The sequence below is a fragment of the Schistosoma mansoni genome, chromosome 4 (genome assembly GCF_000237925.1).
Source record: "Schistosoma mansoni strain Puerto Rico chromosome 4, complete genome".
NCBI classification, from domain to species: domain Eukaryota; kingdom Metazoa; phylum Platyhelminthes; class Trematoda; order Strigeidida; family Schistosomatidae; genus Schistosoma; species Schistosoma mansoni.
Window position 1 is genome coordinate 25,544,693 of NC_031498.1, and position 24,759 is coordinate 25,569,451.

At 37.1% G+C, this 24,759-nt stretch overlaps 1 protein-coding gene and 1 non-coding gene across 2 annotated transcripts; one reads left to right on the plus strand and one right to left on the minus strand.

Moving 5' to 3' along the window:
• Window positions 1–1,992: 1,992 nt before the first annotated feature.
• Smp_tRNA_01358_Pseudo_TGA.1.1 lies at window positions 1,993–2,064 on the minus strand. Its single transcript has one exon. It is a non-coding gene (tRNA).
• A 10,212-nt stretch (window positions 2,065–12,276) lies between these two features.
• Window positions 12,277–18,766, plus strand: Smp_050430 (hypothetical protein). Its single transcript, XM_018797310.1, has 6 exons — window positions 12,277–12,549; window positions 12,580–12,711; window positions 14,672–14,782; window positions 15,043–15,182; window positions 15,644–16,114; window positions 18,427–18,766. The coding sequence occupies exons 1-6, from the start codon at window positions 12,307–12,309 to the stop codon at window positions 18,566–18,568; spliced, it is 1,239 nt and encodes a 412-aa protein (XP_018652364.1). The 5' UTR covers window positions 12,277–12,306; the 3' UTR covers window positions 18,569–18,766.
• Window positions 18,767–24,759: the final 5,993 nt, after the last annotated feature.

A 24,759-nucleotide genomic window follows, 5' to 3' on the forward strand; every position in this document is an offset into this window, starting at 1 on the left:
ATTTGATGGATTTAAAAAATCACAAATTATATATAAATTTGTTTTCAGAAAAGAGTTCTATGGAGATTTTAGTGAATTTATATAGTTGAAATCATGAGTCAATTGAAACTAGACCATCATGGAAAACCTGGAAGCGTTGGATGGCCGTTTCGTTCGATTGTTGGACTCCTCGGTAGTGCGCATCCACGATCTCGCCTCGCGAGATTCGAACTCAGAATCTATCAGTCTCACGTGCGAGCGCTTAACCATTGGTGAATGGTTGCTCAATTTTGTGGGTTGGTTGAAGAGAGACATTAACACCGTTGGATGCCAGCCCAGTGGTCTAGTGGTTAAGCGCTCGCGCGCGAGATTGATAGGTCCTGTGTTCGAATCTCGCGAATCGAGGTCGTGGATGCGCATTGCTGAGGAGTCCCACAATAGGACGAGTTGGCCGTCCAGTGCTTCCAGGTTTTCCATGGTGGTATAGTTTCAATTGACTCATGAATTCAACCACATAAATTTGTTTTTTAATGGGACAATGCTAGAAAGTTGAGAGTTTTGAAGTTTATACGGACATCTAAAGTATATTATATTGAAGCTTCTGGATTTATCCCTGGCTGTTTCATGAGGATGTACTACTGAGAAGCCCTGAAATAGGACAAAATCTCAATCAAAGTCTGTTGGGGTCCCCTAGTCCCCCGGTTAGTTTCGTGAAATTAACATGAAGTTTTTCGGCCATCGTAGTAGTGTATCGGAAATCAATAATCAAATAGGAAACTAAATAATTACACCAAAATTAGGAAAAATATCTAAATCAGTAAAGACAATGTATTCTAACAGTAACAGTTTGTTTATTTCTTTCTAATTGTCATTTTAAGCCCGGCTTTTTATTACGTGAATTATTCACCAATCCAAATACGACTTGTCTAATCTTAACACTGTGCCAAACTAATGACGTTCGAGTGGTATGAGCACCCTAGCGTCCTTATTGGTCCTTTGCCCTCCCAGTCCTTCCAGTTGAGTCCAGAACACAAATTACAGCTTCTGCTATGCTAATCATTTGTTTCAAGTATACTTGGTTTATATATCAGCCAAACATACCGAATTTCACCATAAAATAGAAAATAATATTTGTACAAGATCAAGCCAAAATGTCGCTGTGAACATGGGACACAGTAATCAATAAACTGTGTATAATTTAGGAACAGTAAATCGTATAATAATCTATAGGTCAAAATGAACCTTATAATAAGATGAATATAGATACATAAAATCTAATTACTGAATAGTTATACAATAGGAATATTTATAGAATATTAGTCCATTAATAGATCTCAGAAGTTACCCGTACTTTAATCTTCACTAGGATACAACGTTATTACTATTATGTATATAACCATGTATGCTTGATCACATGTGACAGCCCACGCACGTATCTCTCTCTAGCTTAAATGTTAGTCGCTTGAGTATCACTTGATGAATCATTAGCTTTCCCATATACATGTACTAGAATCTCATTAATTGTTTCGCTTCTATTCGATTTGACTCTGAATCCGCCTCAGTACTTACTTGGTCGCAAACATTAGCCTTTCTTCACAAATTTTCTTGATGTTTTTGTAACTCTATTATCTGCGCTATGTAGTCGGCGCTTCGTGTTGCCTTCTGAATTCATACATCGGTGGGATTTATTTATCAACGGTTATCAGATTGATTCATAAACGTTAACTAAAGAAGTATCTCGTAATCAAACCACTACAAACTCTTGAAGAAATTTTCACCCCTTCATCAATAATAAGAAACTGTCTTCATTCGAAAATATGATGATAATGTACAAATTTCAAAAGAAAATAAAGTTTATAAATACCCATAAATTTTGAATAACATTCAAAATACCTAAACTGTAATATCATTGTAAGCAAAGAAGGATATTGGCAAGCAGTGGAATCCAGGAAGCGCGTTTCGTCCTACTTGGGACTCGTCAGCTGGATGTACCTGCATCTCAGTCAAAGTTGATGTTCACTCTGGGACTCGGACCCAGTACCTTTCGTTTCAAACGCCATCGCTTTATCCACTCGGCCACTTAGTCCTGATAGCCACTTGCTTGTGCATCGGGGTAAAGTTTAAATTCACTTAGTATTGTTTTGTTTAAATCTTCCCATTGATGCACGTATATCCAGCTGACGGGTCCTAAATAGGACGAAACGCGCGTCAAATTGGATTCCACTGCTAACCACTATCCATCTCTGCTTATAATGCTTGTGAATTAAGGCTATATAGAGACAATACTCACAGTATGCACATATGCCAATTAGAGACTGACCAGTTGCAGTCCTAAACATCAATGGGAAGATTCAAACAAACCAATACTAAATGAATATAATATCATTCTTTACATGTATGTTGTTCATTTTCTTTTCTTTCTAATAAAAATCAAGTTCATTGTTATTTACAAATAGATGTATGTGTATGTGTTTTGTTTTAAATTACCCTCAAGGCATTGATTGATTCCTTGATTATTTCACATTAATGGAATTTTGAAATGTGTATCCAATGTTATCTGTTCCCTTCTTCATTATATATATACACAACTATCAAAAGCAGAATACAATAAAGTTAGATTGAAACAATATCTGTAAATGACATGTGTTGAAAATTTAATTGTTTATTTTTTTGTTTTACCATTTAAGTAGTATCGTTTCATTTTTTGTTTGTTTGTTAAATCAAGTTGACAGAAAAGAAAAGTCTTCATTATTCATAATGAAAAAACATTGTGAGTGAGAGGAGTGAAAAAAACAACAACAACAGTTGATCAAATGCCTCATGACTAATGTAATATCATTTAGTTTATTGAATTATGATTTAAACTGATTTGTTTCATTGTTATGACTAGTGTTAACTCCGCTCATAGCTCTTCTTTGAGAGTTACTGTCGCTCTAAAGCATGGGTAAATGAGGAAGATTGGGTAGGGGGGTCAACAATTCCACCCTGTAGCAACAAAGTCTTGTTAAACAAAAAAAGCCAACCAGATCAAACACATTAAATTGTGACTAGTGTTATACTATGGTAATAAAATCACTACAGATCACTTTGATTTTAGATGTTCAGGTGTTGATGTAGTAGGTATTTTTATCCAAGCTACCAATTTCATTGATCCAAAGTAAAAAAAACAAAATGATAAGCAAATTAAAATTAGTTTACATAATCCATGAGTGAAATATGCAATTCTGTGGTCATTTATGATCGTGGTGGAAGCATTGAATTTATACATACACTATACCATTGATTATTTTATATACAGTACTATTAGTTCAATGAATCCAAGGTTTACTATGTAGTGTCAGTTACTATGTTAAGCCCATATAACTTATTCTAGTTTCTGGACAGGCCAATTTATCCATTCTTCCTGAGTCATGTTTGAACCTTGTTAATTATTCACTTATCAACCCTGGCCATTTTACATGAGCGCATGTGATTACATCTTATTCTACTCATTACATGTCTGTAACTTATTTTTGTTCGGCTATAAATATCGATTAACGCCTGGTTAAATGGAGTTGGCTCACACGTAATCTTCATTGCACGCCATTTCGCTTCGCTCTCTTCTCTTCGTTTCATTCCTCTGAATGTCTGTAGAGATCGATGAGTGTACAAAATATACGTATTCGAAATTCATTCTTGTATTCCATTTATTTAATTCCGTTATTCACCAAAGAGATTAAAGTCGATAATTATATGAGAGGATAGCCAGGATGTATATTTCGACAGCAATAATTCATACGATCTAGATGGAGTTGGATAATGGACCTCACTAAAACGATTGAATGGATATTTTAAATAACACATCTGATTGTAACTCTAGGATGCAGGTACATCCAGCTGATGAGTCCAAAATAGGACGAAACACGTGTCCTGGACCCCACTGCTAGCCACTATCCATATTTGCCTATAATGTTTGTGAATTAAGGCGATATTGAGGCAGTCCGCACAGGTGCACATATGCCAACAAGAGACTGATTAATTGCAGTCCTAAACATCACTGAGAAGATTCAAGCATACAATACCATTTGTAAGGTAATACAAATTCTGGATCATTTTTGTGAATAATTAACCAATATTACCCTTGATTCCAGTCACTTTCGCGTAACGTAATCAAAACCTCGTTTGTATTGGTTGTTTGAATCTTGCCATTGTTATTTAGAACTGCAATGTATCCATCTGTTTTGGCGTATCCTATGTGAATATCATTAATATTACCTTTGATCATAAGCATAGTAAGCAGAGTCGGAACATTCAAACAACCAATGCAAATAAATTAATTTTCATCCTTTTGGAAAAGACACTGTCTATCTGAAAACTGTAGCTAACTGGATAGCTGTGTTATTTGTATTAACTGATGGTTACTTTGTACCTAATTGAGCGCTGATTACGAAATCCAAATACAATACATTCATTTTGCTCATCTAATTCTACTTGCTGTAAATTGCATTATTTCGGGAATTCCTAGTTTGTACATTTATTCAAATACTTCTAATTATTATACTGGCGTTGTGACGAAGTCAAATCTTGGACAGTTGGATAATAATTCAAGTGAGGATGACTTCGAAGACTACGTGGAACGGTTCAAAATCTGGTGAATGACTAGAAAAGATATTAATGATAAATTCATAGCTTATTTCTTGACGTTCAGCTGCAAAAAAGCTTATAACCTGCTACAGAATATAGCTTTTCCAAAGAAACTGATTTCATTGTCATATGAATCTCTCAAGTAATTACTAACTATATGGTGCATACTGCTTATACTGATAGATATAAGTAGTGTGTGGCGCCATTCAGAAGATAGAAATAAGGGAAACAGTGAGGAAATAGGAGAGTAGTCGAAATCACAACAGAATTAGAGGAATAAAAGAGTACGTAAAGGACGATGCGAAAATGTGCAAATAATGTATTTATATGTGATTTTCATATTTACTAAGCCACTATGTGATTTTGAATTTCATAATAAGCTGGTTTTTCCAACCTAAGTTTTTGTTTATTACTCTTAGCCATGTGCAGTGCGCTAGCTTTAAATTCAGAAAGCGATCGAAGTTTCATAAATTGATGCAATAAAATGATTTGAAAGTCAAAGATTTTATAATTAAACTACAGAAAAAGATCACTAAGTGCAATGTTGTAGACCAGTTTGGAATTCAACTACGTGAATTTAGAGAGAGGATTAATTCAGAGACCTAAAAGTTCATTCCAAGAAATGAAAATAGCACGTACCAACTATGAGTCAGTGAATGAATTTGATTTTCAGTCAGTAGAAATTTCCAATACTCTAATTAGTCGTCTGCATAAACTACGTTCCCGGGGTCGCTCAGGCTCGCGTATGTTTAATAATGATTTCTATTCCCGTGGAAATATAGAAAACGACCAAATAAAGGATTGCAAAACAGTTAACAGAGGTGAGCACAGGTATGTTAGATGGTTGCCATGTGGTGAATTTCCCTTATGTAATTCACATATCTTTCGTCATGCCAAATGCTTTATATGTGGTAAAATGGGACACATAAAGTCGATCTGTAGTGCTACCGTTCGTTTCGCCACTAGTGAAGTTTCGGTGTTAGGGATTACTGGACACAAACTTCCCATAGAAGGATGCTGTGAATTGTTAATTGGAGATGACAATTCGTCATATATCCCTTGTGAATTTTTAGTTGATAAAACAGGACCGTCAATACTGGGTTTTAAAAATTTGAAAAGGCTTAAAGTGGAGTTGTTTTCATTAGATTTATTAAAAAGATTCCGAAACATTACTGAAAGACATGGCTACTGTGCGTGCCAAGTGCAGTGGGTGTATAAGAATTCAGACTATAAAACCTCAGGTACTGGGTGAACGAGTCTTCCTTAAAAGCAGAATAATTGCTTATGGTTTTCGGGAAGCCATACACAAAACACTGTACAATTTGTGTGCAAAACGTATAACTTATGGAGACAGTTAGAAGAGATTTATATTGTAACAATTTTTTGCCACTATTTTCATTCCTTTCATTAATTCTCATAATTGGTACAGTTATCATGATGTACTGTAAAATAATTGCTTACAAAACATGACCTTGTAACTTCCGTTTGGTTTTTGAATTCTCCATAGCATGACATACTGATTAATGCTCACAAATACACTGCTGCATACGCATGCTTCTTGTATTCAGTGACAGAACTCTAATATACTTACTATCAGCGTCTACAGATCCCAGTGATATGCTGATTATATGCTTTATCTGGATAAACGTCTCGAACTATAACAATTGTGATTGAAATTATTAACTAATTGTCGATTCGGATTACATGACCGAAAGAAACTGGAATACGTCAATTGCTGAAAATCAGGTAATGTCTGGTATACCTTTGTGTGTATAATTTGTGTTCGAAAAGAAACAAAGGTGTAAAACGACGAACCTCTCAATTTATCTCTTGATGTAAAGGCTGGTTTTGATAATACAAAGTATATGGCGACAAACTATACTATGTTACAACATTTAAACTCTAACCTTACAACACACATGATCCTTTGCAACGATGCATCTCAAAAAGATGTAGTGGCAGTACTGCAACAATGAGTAAGTGATATTATTACACCTACATCATTTTCTTCTAAATGTCTGTCACCACCCCAAGAACGCTAAAGCACCTTCGGATGTGGATTGCTAGCCATTTATTTGGCGGTAAAGCATTTCATTTTCCTATTAAAGAGACGCGAATCTACGATAATGACCGACCATTAACCCTTATGTTATTCTTTTAGCACGTCAGACGATCGGCATTCACCACATGTAGCGCGACAATTGGACTATATCTCACAATTTACAGATAGCATTCAGTTCATCAAAAGACACTCCCGTGTCTTAGCGGTTGCTCTATCCCGAAACAATATCAATACGCTGATACAAGAACAAGTTATCAATCTCAAAACTATGGCCAAATTGCAATTAGGTGATGCAAATCTAAAAATCTTGAAAGAGAAGTATAGCTTAGTTCTCAAACCCGCACCATTTTCTTTCACCGATTTATCCATTATCTGCGATGTTTCAGCTAATAAAAACCACTCTTTTATCCCTAATGCATATCGACGACAGATATTTAAACGACTACACGAACTTTCAAATCCTGAGATCCGAACCACGGTAAAACTCACTACAGGTCGATTTGTCTGGCAAAAACCAACACATTTATAAAAAGGTGGACATGAAACGACATGCGATGCCAGCATAGCAAAGTCCAGCGACCTACAGTCAGCCCCTTTAGAAGGATTCTGTTACCTAAGAGGAGCTTTGAATATTTACATCTTTATACCGTTGATCCTCTTCCAAGATCGGACATTTTCAATCATTGCTTTACTGACGTGGTTCTTTTAAAGTCACGAGACCGTTGCTCCTTCTAACAACCAGGGCAAAAATTACTATAGGTACATGAAATGTTCTAACAATGTGGCAGACCGAGTAGACTAACCAAATAAGTACGGAGATGTGGAGATACAACTTGGCAGTGCTCCGAATCAGTAAAATCAATTGTACTCAAGCTGAACAGAAAAAGATAGATCCGGAAGAGATACTCCTGTACTACGGTCGCAAAGAAGAAAATGCTCTGAACACTCAGGGATTTGCTCTAATGCTATCCAAAGAAGCACATAAGGCGACTATAGGATGGGAATCTCATGGACCTAGGATCATCAAAGCATCCTTCAAAACAAAGAAAAAGAGAATCACAATAAATGTTTTTTTCAATTTTACGCACCCACCAATGATAGCGACGGCGACATTCAAGATCTGTTTTACGAGAGGCTTCAACCGATCGCAGAAAAGTACTCAGGATGGGAGACTTAAACACCGAAGTTGTAATGGACAACAACGGTTATGGGATGACAAGGACTGACTGGGGGAAAGGAACGAGAATGGTGAGAGATTTGCTAATCCATGTGCATTTAACTAATTGGTTATAGGAGGCACAATATTCCTATACAAACGCATACACGAAGCTACATGGGTCTCACCGGACTACAACACAGAGAACCAGATAGATCATATTTATATGGACGAAAAATTCAGGAGGACAATGGAACATGTGAAAACCGGGAGATGAGCTGACATAGTTTTATATCACCTTCCGATTGTGACTGAGATGAAACTGAAGCGGAAAGACCTGAAAGAGAGGGAAACATGAAGCAACTAAAGGACACAACGAAGATACTGGTGGGGAGATATAGTAAATCAGAGAGACCGTTCAAGGACAAATATAGCAAGCTAATCGCTGAAACCAAGGGATAGAGGAACGGATAGGTGGAACATTTCGAGGGACCGGCCCCACTGAATCCTCTGAATATCGAAGCACCACTCACAGGCCTTCCCCTGGATGTCAGTCCACTAACCATAGAAGGAATCAAGATGTCCAACAGACAAATCAAGAGCGGAAAAGCAGCAATACCTCACAATATGCCGGCCCAAGCACTGCAGCTAGACAAAGAGGCAGCTGCGAGCATGCCCCACGTTCTATTCAGGAGGATTCGAGAGGAAGAACAGCGCCAACAGACTGGAAACAAGGATACTTTATCAAGATACCAAAGAAAGGAGATCTCAGCAAATGTGAAGACCACACAGTCATCTCACTACTGTCAGTACTGGGAACTGGGTAAAGTTTTCAACATTGTTATGGAACCGGATAAAAAAAATCAGTAGACGATCAACTAGCTGGATCCCGTAAGGATCGATCGTGCACAGAACTAATCGCGACACTACAGATCATCGTTGAACAATCAAATATATAGAAATCGTCACCACACTCCAAATCGCTTGACTATGAGGCGTTTGACAGGGTATCGACAACCTGGACGTTGTCGATTGCTTGTTTTGCACTGTTCAGCCATCAAACAGAGGTTTTCAAAAAGAAACTAGATACACTAATACCCAGAGACAATAGAACTTGATGACCAGAAACAAAAGATGGAAAACTCAATTGTTAAAACTCAAAATGCTAACAAATACAATAGAAACAATGTACTCAAGTGCACAAACGATAAACTACTTTGGAAACAAAAGCGATACTCTTAGCAAATACTTTAACTGAGATAAATTTAATCAAAGTGAAAATAGTAATCTTGATACGTAACAAACGGTCAATATAATAAAATTAACCCAGCGAGGAAAAATACCGTCGTCACTTTTAAATAGCGCGCCTAAATGTCATGAACCTATGTAGCTAATTTTTGGTAAAAGTGCACCATCAAATTATTGATGAATTCAGTTTTTTATTAGGTCAGTTATCCCTCTGCCCTTGAAATTGAGAATCCTGCGCTCAGACAGGGTATTCATAAGTGAAGAATTTCTTGTCGACGACCTCCCAAAGTGCTACAAACGACCTACAATCATCAAGAACCACACTCTTCGTTTGCCAAGCCGCGAAAGACACTCTTGGGTTGAATATAAACGAATTGATAACAACGGCGCATACAAGCAATACAAAAATATGAGGAACATATGCACAAAGACAATAAGAGAAGGCAGGCTCCAGTACCAGATCAAGCTTATCGATAAATTTGTCTCCAATCCGAAAAGCTTATTCCGTTACACAGCTTATCTTCGACAAGCCAAAACTGGAGTTTTCCAACTGCTAGGTCTTAATGGTCCGACCAATAACGACGGTGATGCCGCTAATCTTTTGGTTGAATTGTTCTTAATGGGTGAGAGCGAGTTAATCAACCTGTGATATTGAGGTTGTTCTCCTACATTCATCATTCAGACTCATATTTCTAACTTTTATCCTGGATTAACTATTCTACTAAGACAACCTTTAACATGCTAATTCGGACTTTTACATGAGAACTGTGTGGCAGACATGAGATGGTGGATAAACACAGACTGTAAAGGATATGGTTGTTATTCTACCTAACACTCTACTCTCTATATGCACTCTCTGTTCTAATAAGCAGTCTTCCTCATTCCAAACTTGACTTCGCTTCCTTCATTCGAACCTACTCCACCTTGATAAATACCCCAACATGAGCTGGTATCAATTTAATCTAATAATTTATCATACCTCCGTCTGTTCCACTACTAAATGTTAAGCGTTGTTTATCGTTCATATCCTCTTGTTTTTATTTTTATTTTTCTTAAGCTATGGAACAAGCTCGACATACGAGTATTCCCAAGGTCATAGTTCGCACCAGGCGCTCCACAAGTCTACTTTATAACAACTATAAACTTAAAAAGCTGCATTATATAAATACTTAGCACGAGCGAAATCCTAATGCAATTCTTGTCGAGATCGGATCTGGTATGTAACGCGGAAGCGATGCCCCTTTAGAAAATATTTCGAGGAAAACACAGTATATATGAACGAATGAACTGCTATCAACTTTTATAGATTATATTTACTAAACAACCCTGCTTAGGATGCATACTGTGAACCAGTATATGTTGTAACTTGCAGACCATGTCTGTAAAAATGGCATGTACCTGCCCTTACAGAAATATATTATTATTAATAATACTCTCGGACATATCAATCGACCCACATCGACTACACTGATGAAAGCTTCACCTGCAACTGCACATGAATTTCCTAAGTGGACCTGAGCGCTGACCTGGTGTTCCGTAAACTGCAGCATATAAGAAAAGACACTTCTCCCGGTCTGGATATGGTTCATTCTGCTATACTGAGTGAACCAGCTTCAATCCTGGCAACACCACTTAGCGTGATGTCTTCACACTCGCTAAGCCGAGGCTAACTCCGGGATATTCTGAAGCTGGCTCACATCACACCAATTTTCAAAGGTCGACGCAGCAAACCCTCAAGCTGCCGATCGGTGTCCCTTCTCTCTATACCTTTTAAAACTATAGAGTCCCTGATATGCGGTGTTATACACGACCACTTATTATCCCTAAAGTTCTGTCCACCCTAACAGCATAGTTTCAGGAAGACCCACTCTTGTATAACCAACCTGCTGACTGCGATGGACAGATGGACAAGCATCCTTCATCGTAAGACGAATGTTGACGTTATTTACCTTGATTTCTCATGAGCTTTTGATAGAGTCGACCATATATGTTTTATCAATAAGCTTAGACGACTGAGTATCAAACCACCTCTGATTGACTGGTTCGCTTCATGTCTAGAAAACCGACATTTTAAGGTCAGGGTTAACTTCACTTTCTCTCAGGCTATGGAATGTCCTAGTGGGGCCCCCCAGGGCTCAATAGTAGAACCTCTTCTCTTTTTGATTTATATAAACGCTCTTCCACAAGAAGTTTCGTCTGACTTATTGCTTTTTGCTGATGAGGTGAAACTTCGGAGAGAGATACGTAACCAAGAGGATATACTAGCACTTCAGGAGGATCTGACTCGACTTCAAAGTTGGGCAGACGACAACGGACTTACCTTCAACACTTCAAAGTGTAAAGTAGTCCAACTGCAACATTTTGCAGACTATGGTTACAACTTAGGAAACTCCTCTCTAGAAGTTTCCTAAGTCGAAAAAGATCAGGGAGTATTGGTATCCTGCGACTTGAAGTCGTATGCGAACTGTGACAAAAACGCCTTTCAAGCAAACCTTACACTGGTAACATTGAAGTGCATTTTTGGCCAGTTTGACGGTAGAACTTTCCATACAACCTTTATCAGTTTTATTCCTTCCCATTCAGAGTACGGTAACATAGTATTTCCTCCCTCCCTCCGAAAGGATAAGGACACTCTGGAACGAATCCAACGTCGAGCCACGAAATCAGTTCGGGGACTCAAATTCGAACTTTATAAAGAGCGCCTCCAACCATTTAACGTTTACCCGTCAGAGTACAGGCGTCTTAGAGGTGACCTTCTTATGACTTACAGTATCCTTAACACTTCTGGTCATCCCCTTAAACATCTACTTACGCTTAGTCACAATACTAACCCAAAGGGTAACATCCAGAAACTGATACACATAATCTTAGCCGAGAAACTGGAGACCCAACATAGCAGAACAGACTGTAGACACAACTTCTACTCCTTAATAGTTGTCAAATGTTGAAATTCGCTGCCGATTGAGCTAGTCCAAGCGACTTCCCAGGATTCCTTTGAGAGGAAACGTGACCTATTCTTGAGGACAAAGATAACATATTATTATGATTTACCTATTTCTCTTTTTTCCTCTAATATGGTTAATATACCTATGTTCTTACCTGGAGGTATTGGTGATCAACTACTATTAGACACGGAAGCCCGTTAAGTGAAAGCTTCTTCTATTCCGTCCACAAATATTTGAACCATTTGTCCATTTGCCCGGGGTTTACAACAGTGGCGTTACGTAAATCCACGCGTATGGATGACGACGAATGTATAGATGACTTTGAATATGACGGTGAAATAGATAATGTATCAGTCGGTGATTGTATGGACTCGAATGCATTGTTCTTGCATCACATTGAATGGGTACAAAATCAAAGGAATAAGCATTTTGAATTGCCTGAAACTGTCAGTGTTATTGAGTGTGAAAATCACTGCAAAGTGTATCTGATCGGAACTGCGCATTTCAGTGAAGAAAGTATTGCTGACGTCAAAAAGGTATGAATTTTCTCGGCTATTATTCGTTAGGTTACGGAACAGGTACACCCTGATATTGTTATGCTGGAACTCTGTCCAAATCGGAGTCATACTTTGACAATGGACGAAGAAAATATTAAAAAGCAACTTAAGGACATTAGCATTACATCGATCATTGGAAAGGTAGGTAATGATCATCGTCGTCATCAAAAACTTTTGATCATTTTATCAGTCCTTTGGTTACACAAAACTAAATACACCACCCAGTACTATATCTCCAGACTTAATCTATTATTCAGATTTTATAGCTCATAACCAAGTCATTATATGCTCTGGCAACCAGTGCGCAGTTCGGCTATTCAATTGTCCAATCTGATAGTAAATATGTAGTCGTAACCCATCACGGTTAGGCAGATACGACCATTAAAAATAAAGGATATTCGTAGGTTACTAGTAATCAATAATATGTTCCTTCAAGGCATCATCTCCGTATTTCAAAGCCATCAACCGAGCCATACCTGGGCCAGGGACAAGGTACTGGGTAGGGATGAAAAGCCAATTGGTGAAGGATTGAATCCTCATTGATTGGGATAGTTAAACATATGTTACGAATCCCCAGCTTCGGCACACCTCGGTTGTTGGTGTTATCTGGTGGAGAAATAGGTCGGGAAGAAGCTAGTGATAGCCAAACCGAAATATGGCATCAGTTCATATAGTCATTGACAACTGGTCTGTACCATGTTAGGTGTAGACGACCTGGTTATGTTCCTCGTGCTTATCGTAACCTATGTTTAAAGACTTTAGATGAGACAGCTCAAAATCGTCTATAGTGAAGTAGAAGCATTTTTTTCCGTCTGTTCGATGATCCTAATTTTCGAATTCTCTCATATTACATTAATCTAGATTTTGTTGATCATCTATGCTTAATCTTTTTTATTACCATTCATACTGCTACTACCTCTACTACTGTGGGATCTGCCTCAACAAATTTATATCTGTGTGCTAATATGGTATGACAACTTTGTCCGATGTACATGTGTACGAGGTTCTACTTTGTGGCTGACTGAGGCAGGTACATAAACGTAGAATCTGTCACAGACGTGCCTAGACCAAAGTTTGTTTGCCACAAAATGGAAAATATGTATTAGCAACGATAATAAGAAGAATTAAATGTCGAGAATATGATTCGAAAAGTCAACATAAATAGATGTGCACGGAGGAATACCGGTATTTCCTCAAATTCTCTAGTCAGTGATCAGGACGCCAACCAGTTAGTTTTAATTTACCAACCTTCATCAGATCCACAGTCAACGTCTTTCTTTGGCAACCTAGGTATATTTGATCAAACGTGAACAAATAATGGTTGAGGAAGAATTTAATTGCTGAAGTAAGTGCTCGGTTGTATCTACCATCACTTCTATGCAACTGAGTAATCTTAGTGTCCAACACATCTTTGTATGTTAACAGCCTAAAACCACACGTCACGGCAAGCAAACATTGAAATTCGAATGTAAAACTCAACTGTTAACAGTTGAGTAGTTAAGTCGTCAGACTTCTGCCTCTTCAGATAAGCATTGTTCTTATTGATTTCGCGTTACAAACGAAGAATGAAGGCGTTAATCTTATGTATATTAAATCTTCATATACATAAAACTTTGCTGCATGAAATGAAACCTAGTAACTAACAAAGCGAACCAAATAATAACCACGAGCCTATAAATACCTTCAAGATGCTTTACGATAAACTCTGCACGTTTCAAAGTTGATTATTCTACCAAAATTAGTCCATCGTGACTATAAGACGGAATGTAGGTCCAAGTTTGAAAAGTAAGCAATGATTAAAGACTTACAGTAACAGCTCAAAGTGGCTTAATTTGAAATACCACTTTTTATATTCCCGCTTTTGAGTATAGTATCAGTCCATACTTTTTATCCCCTGGACTTATTCATCATTTCTGTTTGGTTTTCGACCTTTTAACTTCATCTCATCGTATGCATTATTTACTTCACCGTAACGAAAGGCTACATAATGCGACAAATTATTGTTAGGTCCTCCATTATCTACTTTTGATTTTCTCAGCGTTTTCTACACTGTGGTAACGTTTATTTATGTATTATTTAAATTTGTTTCATTTTTACCCAGCATGGTGTCAGTTCAGGTGTTTTGCATTATCTCTTGCTTCGATTAAGTGGCTATTTGGTTGATACTCTTGGAATGGCACCTGGTGGAGAGTTCAGAGCCGCCGCTAAAGAGGTAAGGTAGATATATAGGTTTGTGACGAATTATTGTCATACATTATACTCCCTACCTCTTAGTATTTAACACTGAGATTCTTCAGTAAAGTGTTTGTTACTGTGACGTTGTCTGTCTAGTAATAATCAATCATTCTAATGTATTAATTTATGCTGACTATTTTTGTCATGATACATGTTTAGTGACATTTATTTACTAGGAAATATTTTTTGGTGTTTTATGCAATACTTTCTGTACATTTGTTTGGATCTACCGTATAGGCGATGAAGCAGCCTCACTGTCACGTTGTTCTAGGAGACCGTCCTGTAAACATTACACTTTATAGAGCTTTGGAGGCTTTGGGTCCGTGGACTAAACTCAAGTTTTTTATTGCTCTTCTATTCAGTTTCCAACCTGTTACGTAAGTAATTGCTTATAAATTTACTACGCTGTGTAATTTTGTCAGTGAGTAACTTCAACCCTGAGTTTTTGTCTGTATGCTGAAGTTTGCCTACGTATCTAAAGTTACTGCACTTTCTTTCGTTAAGTGTAATTGTTCTGTAAGGAGAGTGTTTCCCAAACTTGTTTCCTATTCTAGTCACTGACCACAAACGTAAATAATTCGAAAATAGGTTTCTATTGAAGTGTAACAATTCCCCGAGTTTCTAACTGTTCTAGCACTCCACTATTAGGATCAGTGACCTGTAGCTCAGCTAGTGAAAACTATCCTGTTCAGTTAAGAAGCGTCTCGTTTGTTCTTTTCTTATTAATTTATTTTTTGGTCTACTGATCTTTATTTGTGTTATGTATCTAATTGCAGTAGTATCCCACGGCTTTCCATCACACTAAAATTTTTTTGTGATACTGTAATTTCCCTTATAGGAAAGAACAAATTGAGGAGATGAAGAAAACAGATTTTCTGGAAAAACTGTTAGTTTCCATGGCTGGTGAACACCCAGAATTAACAAGAATATTATTAGATGAACGAGATCAATATCTAGCTCGCTCCATCTGGGAGGCTACTGGAATGGAAGAATTTTTGAAAGCACAAGCAATAAAGACGAATTTTACTTCTGAGATACATAATTCATCAAATATTGAAGAGTCTGTGGTGCAACATCGTAAAAATATTGATCAGTCTAATGACTGTCCCCTGGATGGAATCGCTAACAGTTCTGAACAAGATAATCTCCTTAATAACCCCTCTTCTCTGCATCTGAGTTGTTGTTCACACTGGCCACCGACCAATATATTGCCAAGAGTTGTTGTCGCTGTTGTTGGAATAGGTCATGTGGCTGGAATCCGCAAAGTCTGGTCAACAGTAAACACAATCAAAAAACATGAATTATGTGTGTAAGTAAAAATTATGTATCCAGCGTTTGACAGGATAATGACTGTTCATACATTTCTTACCATGAAATCACATTCCATTTTTAAGGTTTTCAATTACTGACTTTCCAGTTGGATTGTCTATCAACCTCATGTTTTATTACTCACCATTGTTTTCTAAAGTATTTAATTAATGTCTCACAACTTTATACACATAGTTTCTAAATCGTATGTGTGTTTCATTTGCTTGTAGTTGCGCTTAGATAGATGTGGTATTTTTATTATGAAAGCCTACCGCTTTTACTGATGTCATTTTCACAACAGGTTAACACAGCTGGTCTTCTTGGAAATTGTAGACACTAGACTGCTGCTTTTTTCAGTTTAAAGCTTTCAGGACCACATCTAAAACTGGTAGTTTCCGCAATAAACACTGCTATTCAACGACAGAATCAACAGTCCACATTTTTCAGCTTCATTTAGTTTGCAACATAGCTGGATCACCATTCAATGCAATTGGTGAGCATTCACTCCTCTCCCGGCTTGATTTTTTGTTTGGTTTGCGACTTGCCACTAAAATAACTTGCACTTATGGATAATTTGCACTGCACATTGTTTTTATTATTGGTTTTCATGCCTGTACATTTCTGAGGAGTCTTTTAATAACCACAGAAACCAGTCTGACTAATATAGTGTCTAAAATAGTTCACTAACCATCCTACGCTTACCCGGAGCTTAGGAGAATGAGAATTTTCAGAACTGAACATGATTGTGTCGACCGACTTTTCACCCTTCATTAGTTTACTTACCGAGTAACAATGCAAACATAATTGGAATGCTCTTATCTCCCTCGGAATCTGAGTCGAAAACATTACTTTTGGCCTGCTGTACATCATTGTTTAGATTACTCTACATTAACTACCCACTTATCATAGAAGCCCCATTAGCCTTAGTAGTTTGGTATTTGGTGAGATTGTTATATCCCGAAGAGAATTATGAATGGTAACTTTTGAGAACTATTTATGGCCCGATACAATGTATATTTTCGTCGTATAATTTTTAAACAACCAAACTATTCATATTAATGTTCCTCTTATTATAAGCTTTTTTTTATCTATAGACCATTACTATACGATTGACCGTTCTTGAGTTATCCCCAGTCTATTAATTACTGTCTCCCGCATTCACAGCCACATTGGTTTGTTTGATTGGTATATAAACCCAGCACTCTTTAAATAAATGATTCATACCACAGAGGCGGAAATTGGTGTTCTGGACTTAACTGGCTGGGCTAGGCAGAAAGTAGGACCTACAAGTACTCTAAACTGCTCGTACGGGTTTCGTGTATCATCTGTCCCACCGATAATTCACTGCTCTCTAATGGGAGGGCACAAGATATAACGATTGGCGTTCATAGGTTATAACAAAGATCTCAGCAGAAAACGTGTATACTGCGCAGCAGTACGCTCCGTCTTACTATAAATGTGTGAAACATGCTCTATGGAAGTTAAAGACTTGTAAGCCGCAGGTTTTCGATTATAAGTGTCCTTGAATTATTGCTGGTGTAACGTGGAACGACCGAGTAAGCTATGTTGAAGCTAGACGCAGTATATTAAGCACAGCTGGGAAATCGGTAGATGAAGAGGTGAATCTACATAGACTGAGGTGACTGAAAAAATGTTACTATCCCGAACCACCACCATGTATCTTGAACTTCAATTGTGCCTGACTTAAGAGTAAGTTGTACGATAGCTTAGGGCGGGCAAACCATAACGGTGGACCAGTGCGCAAATTGATTTAAGATTGGTCTGACCTATACGGGTAGATGTAGACGATCCTTTTGGGTTTCAGTAATAACTGCAACCAGAGATTGAAAAAGTGTAGTGACGTGGCTTAGAATCGAACGTAATGATGCAGATGCATTCACTGTTTACTTCCCTTAAAATCTTCGGTCCCTATAATATATATATATATATATATATCTTTTCAAACCATATTCTCAATGTTTAACCTTTCTCATTATAATAGTTACTACAATCGTTTCAACTTCTTTCCTCATTTTTTAGTTTCATCTCGTGCTAATGTGATACAGTAATATTTGTGGTAGGCTCTATGTTGATAATGACTGACCGAGTCTATAATTAAGACAACAGTTCCACGGCACTCCTGAATTGTCAGTTATTCTTTACTTCACATCAGTTTACGATGATAAATGCTTTGAAACATTTCCAAAATTTATGATCTATCAGTTCAAGTTGTTTTTAACGCTGTTTATGATGACTTTTGTTGGTTAATGAAAGGTTTTAACATGCATTACGTTCATTTATTCTTTTTTCTAGACTACTTGAACCTCCTCTTTCCTGGCGCATATTTAAGTGGTCGTTGCGAGGAGTTTTGATTTCTTTAGTTGCTGGAGTTGCTTATGGTGCGTATCGGTGTTCATATATTTTTGGTTCTTTTGTTTATAATAGACTTTTGTAAATAATTGCTTGTAAAGCGTATGCACTAAGCCTGAACTGTGATTTAGTTTTGTTTTACTCTTGTTGTCTGATTAATCCTTTGTATACTTTAAGATCAATATTCTGTTGTATATTTCTTTGGACTAGGTTTTTCGATTCTTTTTAAATACATCTTTTCCATTTTGGCTGATCTGTTAATTATATATGTGTTCTAAAATGTAATCTATTTGTACCACTTTCTTATTGATTCAGTATTTAGTTCTCACCTCGTTATTAGGAAGTTTTTCAACGATGGGCTACTTGTAGTAATCATTTGAAGGCAATTAAAGAATCTACTCAACCTAATTAAATATGTCCACCTTGTTCATTCATTTAGTATGTATAGGTATTATGTGTAACTTGGATTTAAAATAAATTACTCGATAGGGTAAGATTTAGTTAGACGGCTCAGATTAAAAAAAACTGGCAAAGTTGGGTGGATGAAACTTATCAAACTGATTGGGTTGTCAAATGAGCTGTAGATCCTGAATATGTGTTGAAGGAATAGTGCGTTTACTCTTTCACGCCTGCCATTCCTTTAGATAGTAATTTTGTCAGGAAGTGTTAGTTTGGCTTACTTGATTCCATAATTTTGAAGATTCTTTAGGAAGGTGGTATTTGTAATAATGATCTTTGTACTTCTAACTTAGTAACTGACATTTCATGAACACATTTAATGATACATATGTTATGTCAGTCATGATTCCTAAAGCAAAGTTAACATTGTGACGCACGTCACCGCCTTAGAACTAGTTATCTAATTAGCTTCTCGAATATCTCATTAGAAACCGAAGTCACTTGGAATAATTTATCCCTTGTATAGAATTACTGATAGTTTTGACATACTTGTTATCAAGTGGTAATAGAAATTTATGCAACCTGGGGATCGTTAGTATTTCATGAACGAACCACATGGGATATAGCATCTCATAGATTTACTTTTAAAGCAATACATCTTGCGGTTTGTGTGACCAGTAAATTTTACATATTCTTTCCCTAACAAACCATAGTAGATCATACTGAGATTATGGTTTGAAAATACTGTTGGAATGATCTTATGTTAGATCCAAACTAATTTTCTGAAAGCTGAAATCAAATAGCAGCAAAACATACATCTTATGATACCAGTGAAACAGACTATTACGGTGACCCACATAAGATGTATTCCTGTTATAACGCTGAAGAACCGTATATTTTGTCATACAACAAACGTTAACTTTGGCAACTCAGAAGGCACTATTATTCGCTATGTAGTAGCGGACGATCGGGTAAGTTGATTATATGGTGACATTAACTTTTCATTGTAATGAAACTCAAGCTTGAGTTAGCTAACACTAATCTTAACTTGTAATCTAACAAATTTTCCCACAAAAACGGAGTAATATCCCCTTTTCTAACAAGGTTTAAAATCACATACAAGAATACTGTACAGCACCCAAGAAAACAATACAAACATTGAACGGCGAACAACTAAAAATGAAATAGATTATGTGATTGTAGGGAACTTGAGTATAAGACAAAATAGCGAAGCAGACAGAAAGTTCTTATTTCGGGGAAAGAGGTATCTTGGACGGAAGGGGATTTCAAGGTACAGTATATAGCAGCTAGTACTATTGTGGTGTGGTCTACTTATATCCATATAAGTAGAATATGGTGATGGTTAGACAGAATGTATTTTGGCAGAAGACCGATAAGGAAAGAACTGAAATGAAGCGCAATTAGTAGTAAAATGCACAAACAATGAAATTAGAGAAGATGGATTGATATTAACAGGAGGAACAGTGAAGATGGGGACAATTGGTTGTTATTTGCTAATTAACTGTTGACTGTATGGCTATCAGAATTTAGTGAGATGGTCTGTAATTTGTGTCTAGATACATTCGATTGTCCTCAGTCGTGTTTTGTTCACTACACTATAACCTACGCAAAGTTATCGTGCAGTTCTGTTCTCTGAGCTCGATAGTTTGACCGTGGAGCTTTCATCGTTCTTCTGAACGACATCATTAGCACAAAATTCAAGTAGAAGTAAAGTGTTCGAATTTCTCCATATATGACTTTCAACTTATCCTGTAGACCTCCATCATGATTGGTTACTGTGGACCTATAACCTGTCATTTCAATTGTATTTCCCATTGATTTGATTCTTGGTCCTACATTCGTCCATAATAATAATTATTATTTAAACACATAAATATTGGTGCAAAATGGCACCAAATACATATGCGCCGCACAAATCTCATTTGGTTTGTGTGAGCGCTGTGATACTGCACAGGTGCAAAAACTGAAGCAGGTGGTTTTCTTAGGGGACCACAACCGGAGCCTTTGACCTAAAGGTCTGATCCACAAGGCAGTGGAGCATCGTATGGAGATGCAGTCCCATGGTAGCCGGTGACCAACGATTGATTCATACGCCATTTGTTTCCTCAAGATACTGGAGCCCATGTGGACCATTGGATTTGAATCAGGATTTTCCAACTCCCCTAGGTGGAATTTCCGTGTCCATCAACCCGGTTAAAGCGCCGGACATCCACTTTTCGTCCTCTCACTTTCGTAAACAACACCCGTAGTACAAGAAGGCGGTGAGTAGGACTTCCCTGTCAGAGGCTGTTTATGCGTGGCTGTGTGAGAGCATTTGGAGGGGGAGAGTGGATTCTTCCCACTCTCGACCGTACCAGGGCATTTTGGGACTGTCCATAATACTCTGATTGATTGATAAATTGTTTTTGTTGATTGCTGAATGCCAAGTTTTTTAAAATTCTCTTGTGTTTTTAGCATTCCCTCTACCCAGTCTCAATAATTTCTCAGTCGAATGTATGTCCACATGCGTTGATATAAGAGAAGATATGTCGGACGTTCGACCGTCAATTGCTTTTTGTGTGCACGAAGATGAGAGGGGATTCTGCTTTGTCCAATGTATTGTTTTTCGCAGTTGGAAAAATTTAGTTTGAGGATGATGTCCGGTTTGCCCACCAAATGCACCGGGAAATTGTTGAGACTTTGCAGAGAGGGAACTCTAAAAACAGAATTTTTAAAAGCTTGACATTCAGGTCAATCAGCCATCAACAAACACATTGAAATCGATCCAATTTATAAATCAATCAGAGTATTATGGACAAATGTTGGACCAAGAATCAAATCAATGGGAAATACAATTGAAATGTCAGGTTAAGGGTTCACGGTAACCAATCATGATGGAGGTCTACAGGATAAGTTGAAAGTCATATATGGAGAAATTCGAACACTTTACTTCTACTTGAATTTTGTGCTAATGATGTCGTTCAGAAGAACGATGAAAGCTCCACGGCCGAACCATTAAGCTGAAATGTCGAAACTCCACCCAAATCATCCACTTGGGCTAGAAATCTCTACTACCTCATAATTCAAGGTTTATATGTGTCGTCAAAAAATGAAACGAAAAAATATGAGTCTATCACTAATTTAGGGTTCAATATTCACGTCTGCCTAGAATCTAATGGGGAATTATGTAGACAAGGTTAAGGTAAACTTATTCTATCATTCAGTCATTAAAATGTAAAATACTTGGATTTCCCCATTCTTAGTAACCTAGTTTTAGAGATCAAATGAGGTATCAATTTTGAAGGCTTTATAGATGTAACAATACAGATGTAAGTGTTGCATATAGACGACTATTTAAGATATGTTATATAACACTGCTCTTAAACCTTCTTATGAGAAACATGACCTTCTCATTTTCATTCGAACTCATTAGGTCGCTGCTTAAAATGATAATTTTCGCCTTTCTTAAAATCTTGTTTTTGGTGATAAATTCTATAATTCATTAATCAACTGATTATAATAATTAAAATTATTCGAGTTATTGTACTAACTAGGAATTTTCGAAATACTACAGTTTATTGTATGTGGAACTAGATGAACACAAATGAACGTATTATGTCTTGAATTCGTATTCAGCGGGCAATCAAGTATAAAAGAACCATTAGTTCATACAAATATCACAATGATCTAACTGTTTAAGATGTTTATCTTATCTGAATGACATTAATGATAAAACACCGTGTTAGAGACTCAGTAATTGCTGATGTGTTAAGTCTAGATACTTGACCTTAATCTTTCGTCTTCATTCATCTGTTGCTTGTGATGCATTAAATAATAAATTTTACTAATCTACAATCTTCTATTCCAGTCATATATTTTTTTGGGTAAGCCCGAGTTTTAATTACTAACCACACGAGCACTGATAGAATAGATAATCTTACATTTATTTTCTGGGGTATGGTAAGGTTACTGATCTCGGGACAGAAAATGTATTTATCTAGCTTAAGTAGAAGGTCTCTCGACTAAACTCCGAAAACAAAACATTTCTGATTATCTTGTACACACTTGAGCAGCAGATGAAAGTGAGGTGATCATATAAGAACAAAGCCCGAAAGAAGTGTTTCGAAAGTTCCCAGGAGATCCTTTGATAAAGAGGGAAGGTCGAAAAAGGAATATGTCGTGAGTTCAGTAAAATACCCAGGACTGCATGAAATCAGGCTGTTACAAGTTCGGGTTTGAATGATACAATCCTTTTAGCTAATCAGTGAACACCTCAGTGTGACAGTGGTGCGAATACTACAAAATTAGGAATACTTGGAACTAGTTTGTTGGTGAATATTACTTTTTTCATGAATTCATATTTTATGATCAATAAGTAGCTGCATTACTATATTTATGTATTATGTTTTTCTTAGGCTTCTGTTCAATCCATTAACCATCATTACCTTATTGTCAATAGATTTCTCACAGCTTACTCTATTAACAGATTCCTTTGGATCATGTACGAAAAATCGTTATTTTTCATTTTATGGTGCGACGTGGTGTATTATTTTTGCACATAAACCGTCTTATGTTTGAAACATAATAGTAAGGGGAGCTGGCCGCTGATATTTGGGACTTAAGGCAGGGCGTAAAGAACAGCTTGCAAATAGCGAACCAATAGAGAGTTAGCTACATCAGCTTTAACTCAACGGTGCTTTTCAAGTTTATAGTCGGTCTGGGGCACTGGGCTATAGAAGTAACGGCAGACACGAACGAGACAAAATAAAGTACTCTGATTGATGACTTTAGCGTGTGATATTGGTTAGCATTTTAAGATACGACACTCAAGATCTTGTTAAGTAATCATGCGGGGCTTACTTACCACTACATAGTAAAGGAACGTAATTTAGTTGAGTTATACATTCTTGGTTATTACAAGCTCCATGATAAACGACAAAGAATTCTAGAGGCCATTGAGCTGCAAATACAATAATCAGCATGTAGAAATATGGTAAAATCACATGATTGTCATCTAGCATTTATGAGTGAGCCTTATGTATCAGTGGCCAAACGATCAGTCATGCCGTGCTCATAGAAGCCGACCTATACGTAGCAGAACCAAGCTTCGACAATGTCCGGCCAAAAAGGCATTAGTTAAACCGAGCGTGGTGTCATTGTCCTGAACTTAAGTACTTAAGGTGTTCTGTCATGGCAAATATGAAGTACAGGAATGAATGGGGAAACAATCTGAAAACTCGAAAAAAATCACAATATATAAAAACGAAGAAAAGCAATGATTTATGAAGTTCTAAATAGGAACAGACTCACAGTTTATGGGTTGTTGTGCTAGATCACGTTAGGCTCACCAATGAAGATGCCACAGGTATTATAGTTTGACAACACCTTACCAGAAACACCGATAATTGAATCGCACCCACCCAGTGTAATCGAAAGTCAGAAACGAAGAGGTTGGAAGATATATTTGATGGGTTATCAATATATCGAGAAGTGACTGATCTAAACTGGCTAGTGATCGCAGGAGACGTTGAGCACGGCGTTCCAACTCGTGATTTGGTGTGGATGCATGACCGAGCACCTTTAGCTAAATGAGCCTATTAAAACTAATGTGGTCAGTATCCAATGTCAAAGACATACAGAGCTATCGATTTCGGGGATTTATCTACTGCTATACTACAATAGTGGAAGGTCATTTGGTATGAAGATATTTTGACAAATTATTTGAAAATGTAAGACAATTAACCGTGGTTTACAGCTAATGTATGAAGAGCACCATTACTTGATGTTAAGAATAATCTTAGTCAAATATAAGAAGATTAGTGTTGCAACAGATTTGTTCTTGGCACTATCTTCGGTTTAACATAGAAAGTCAGTTAG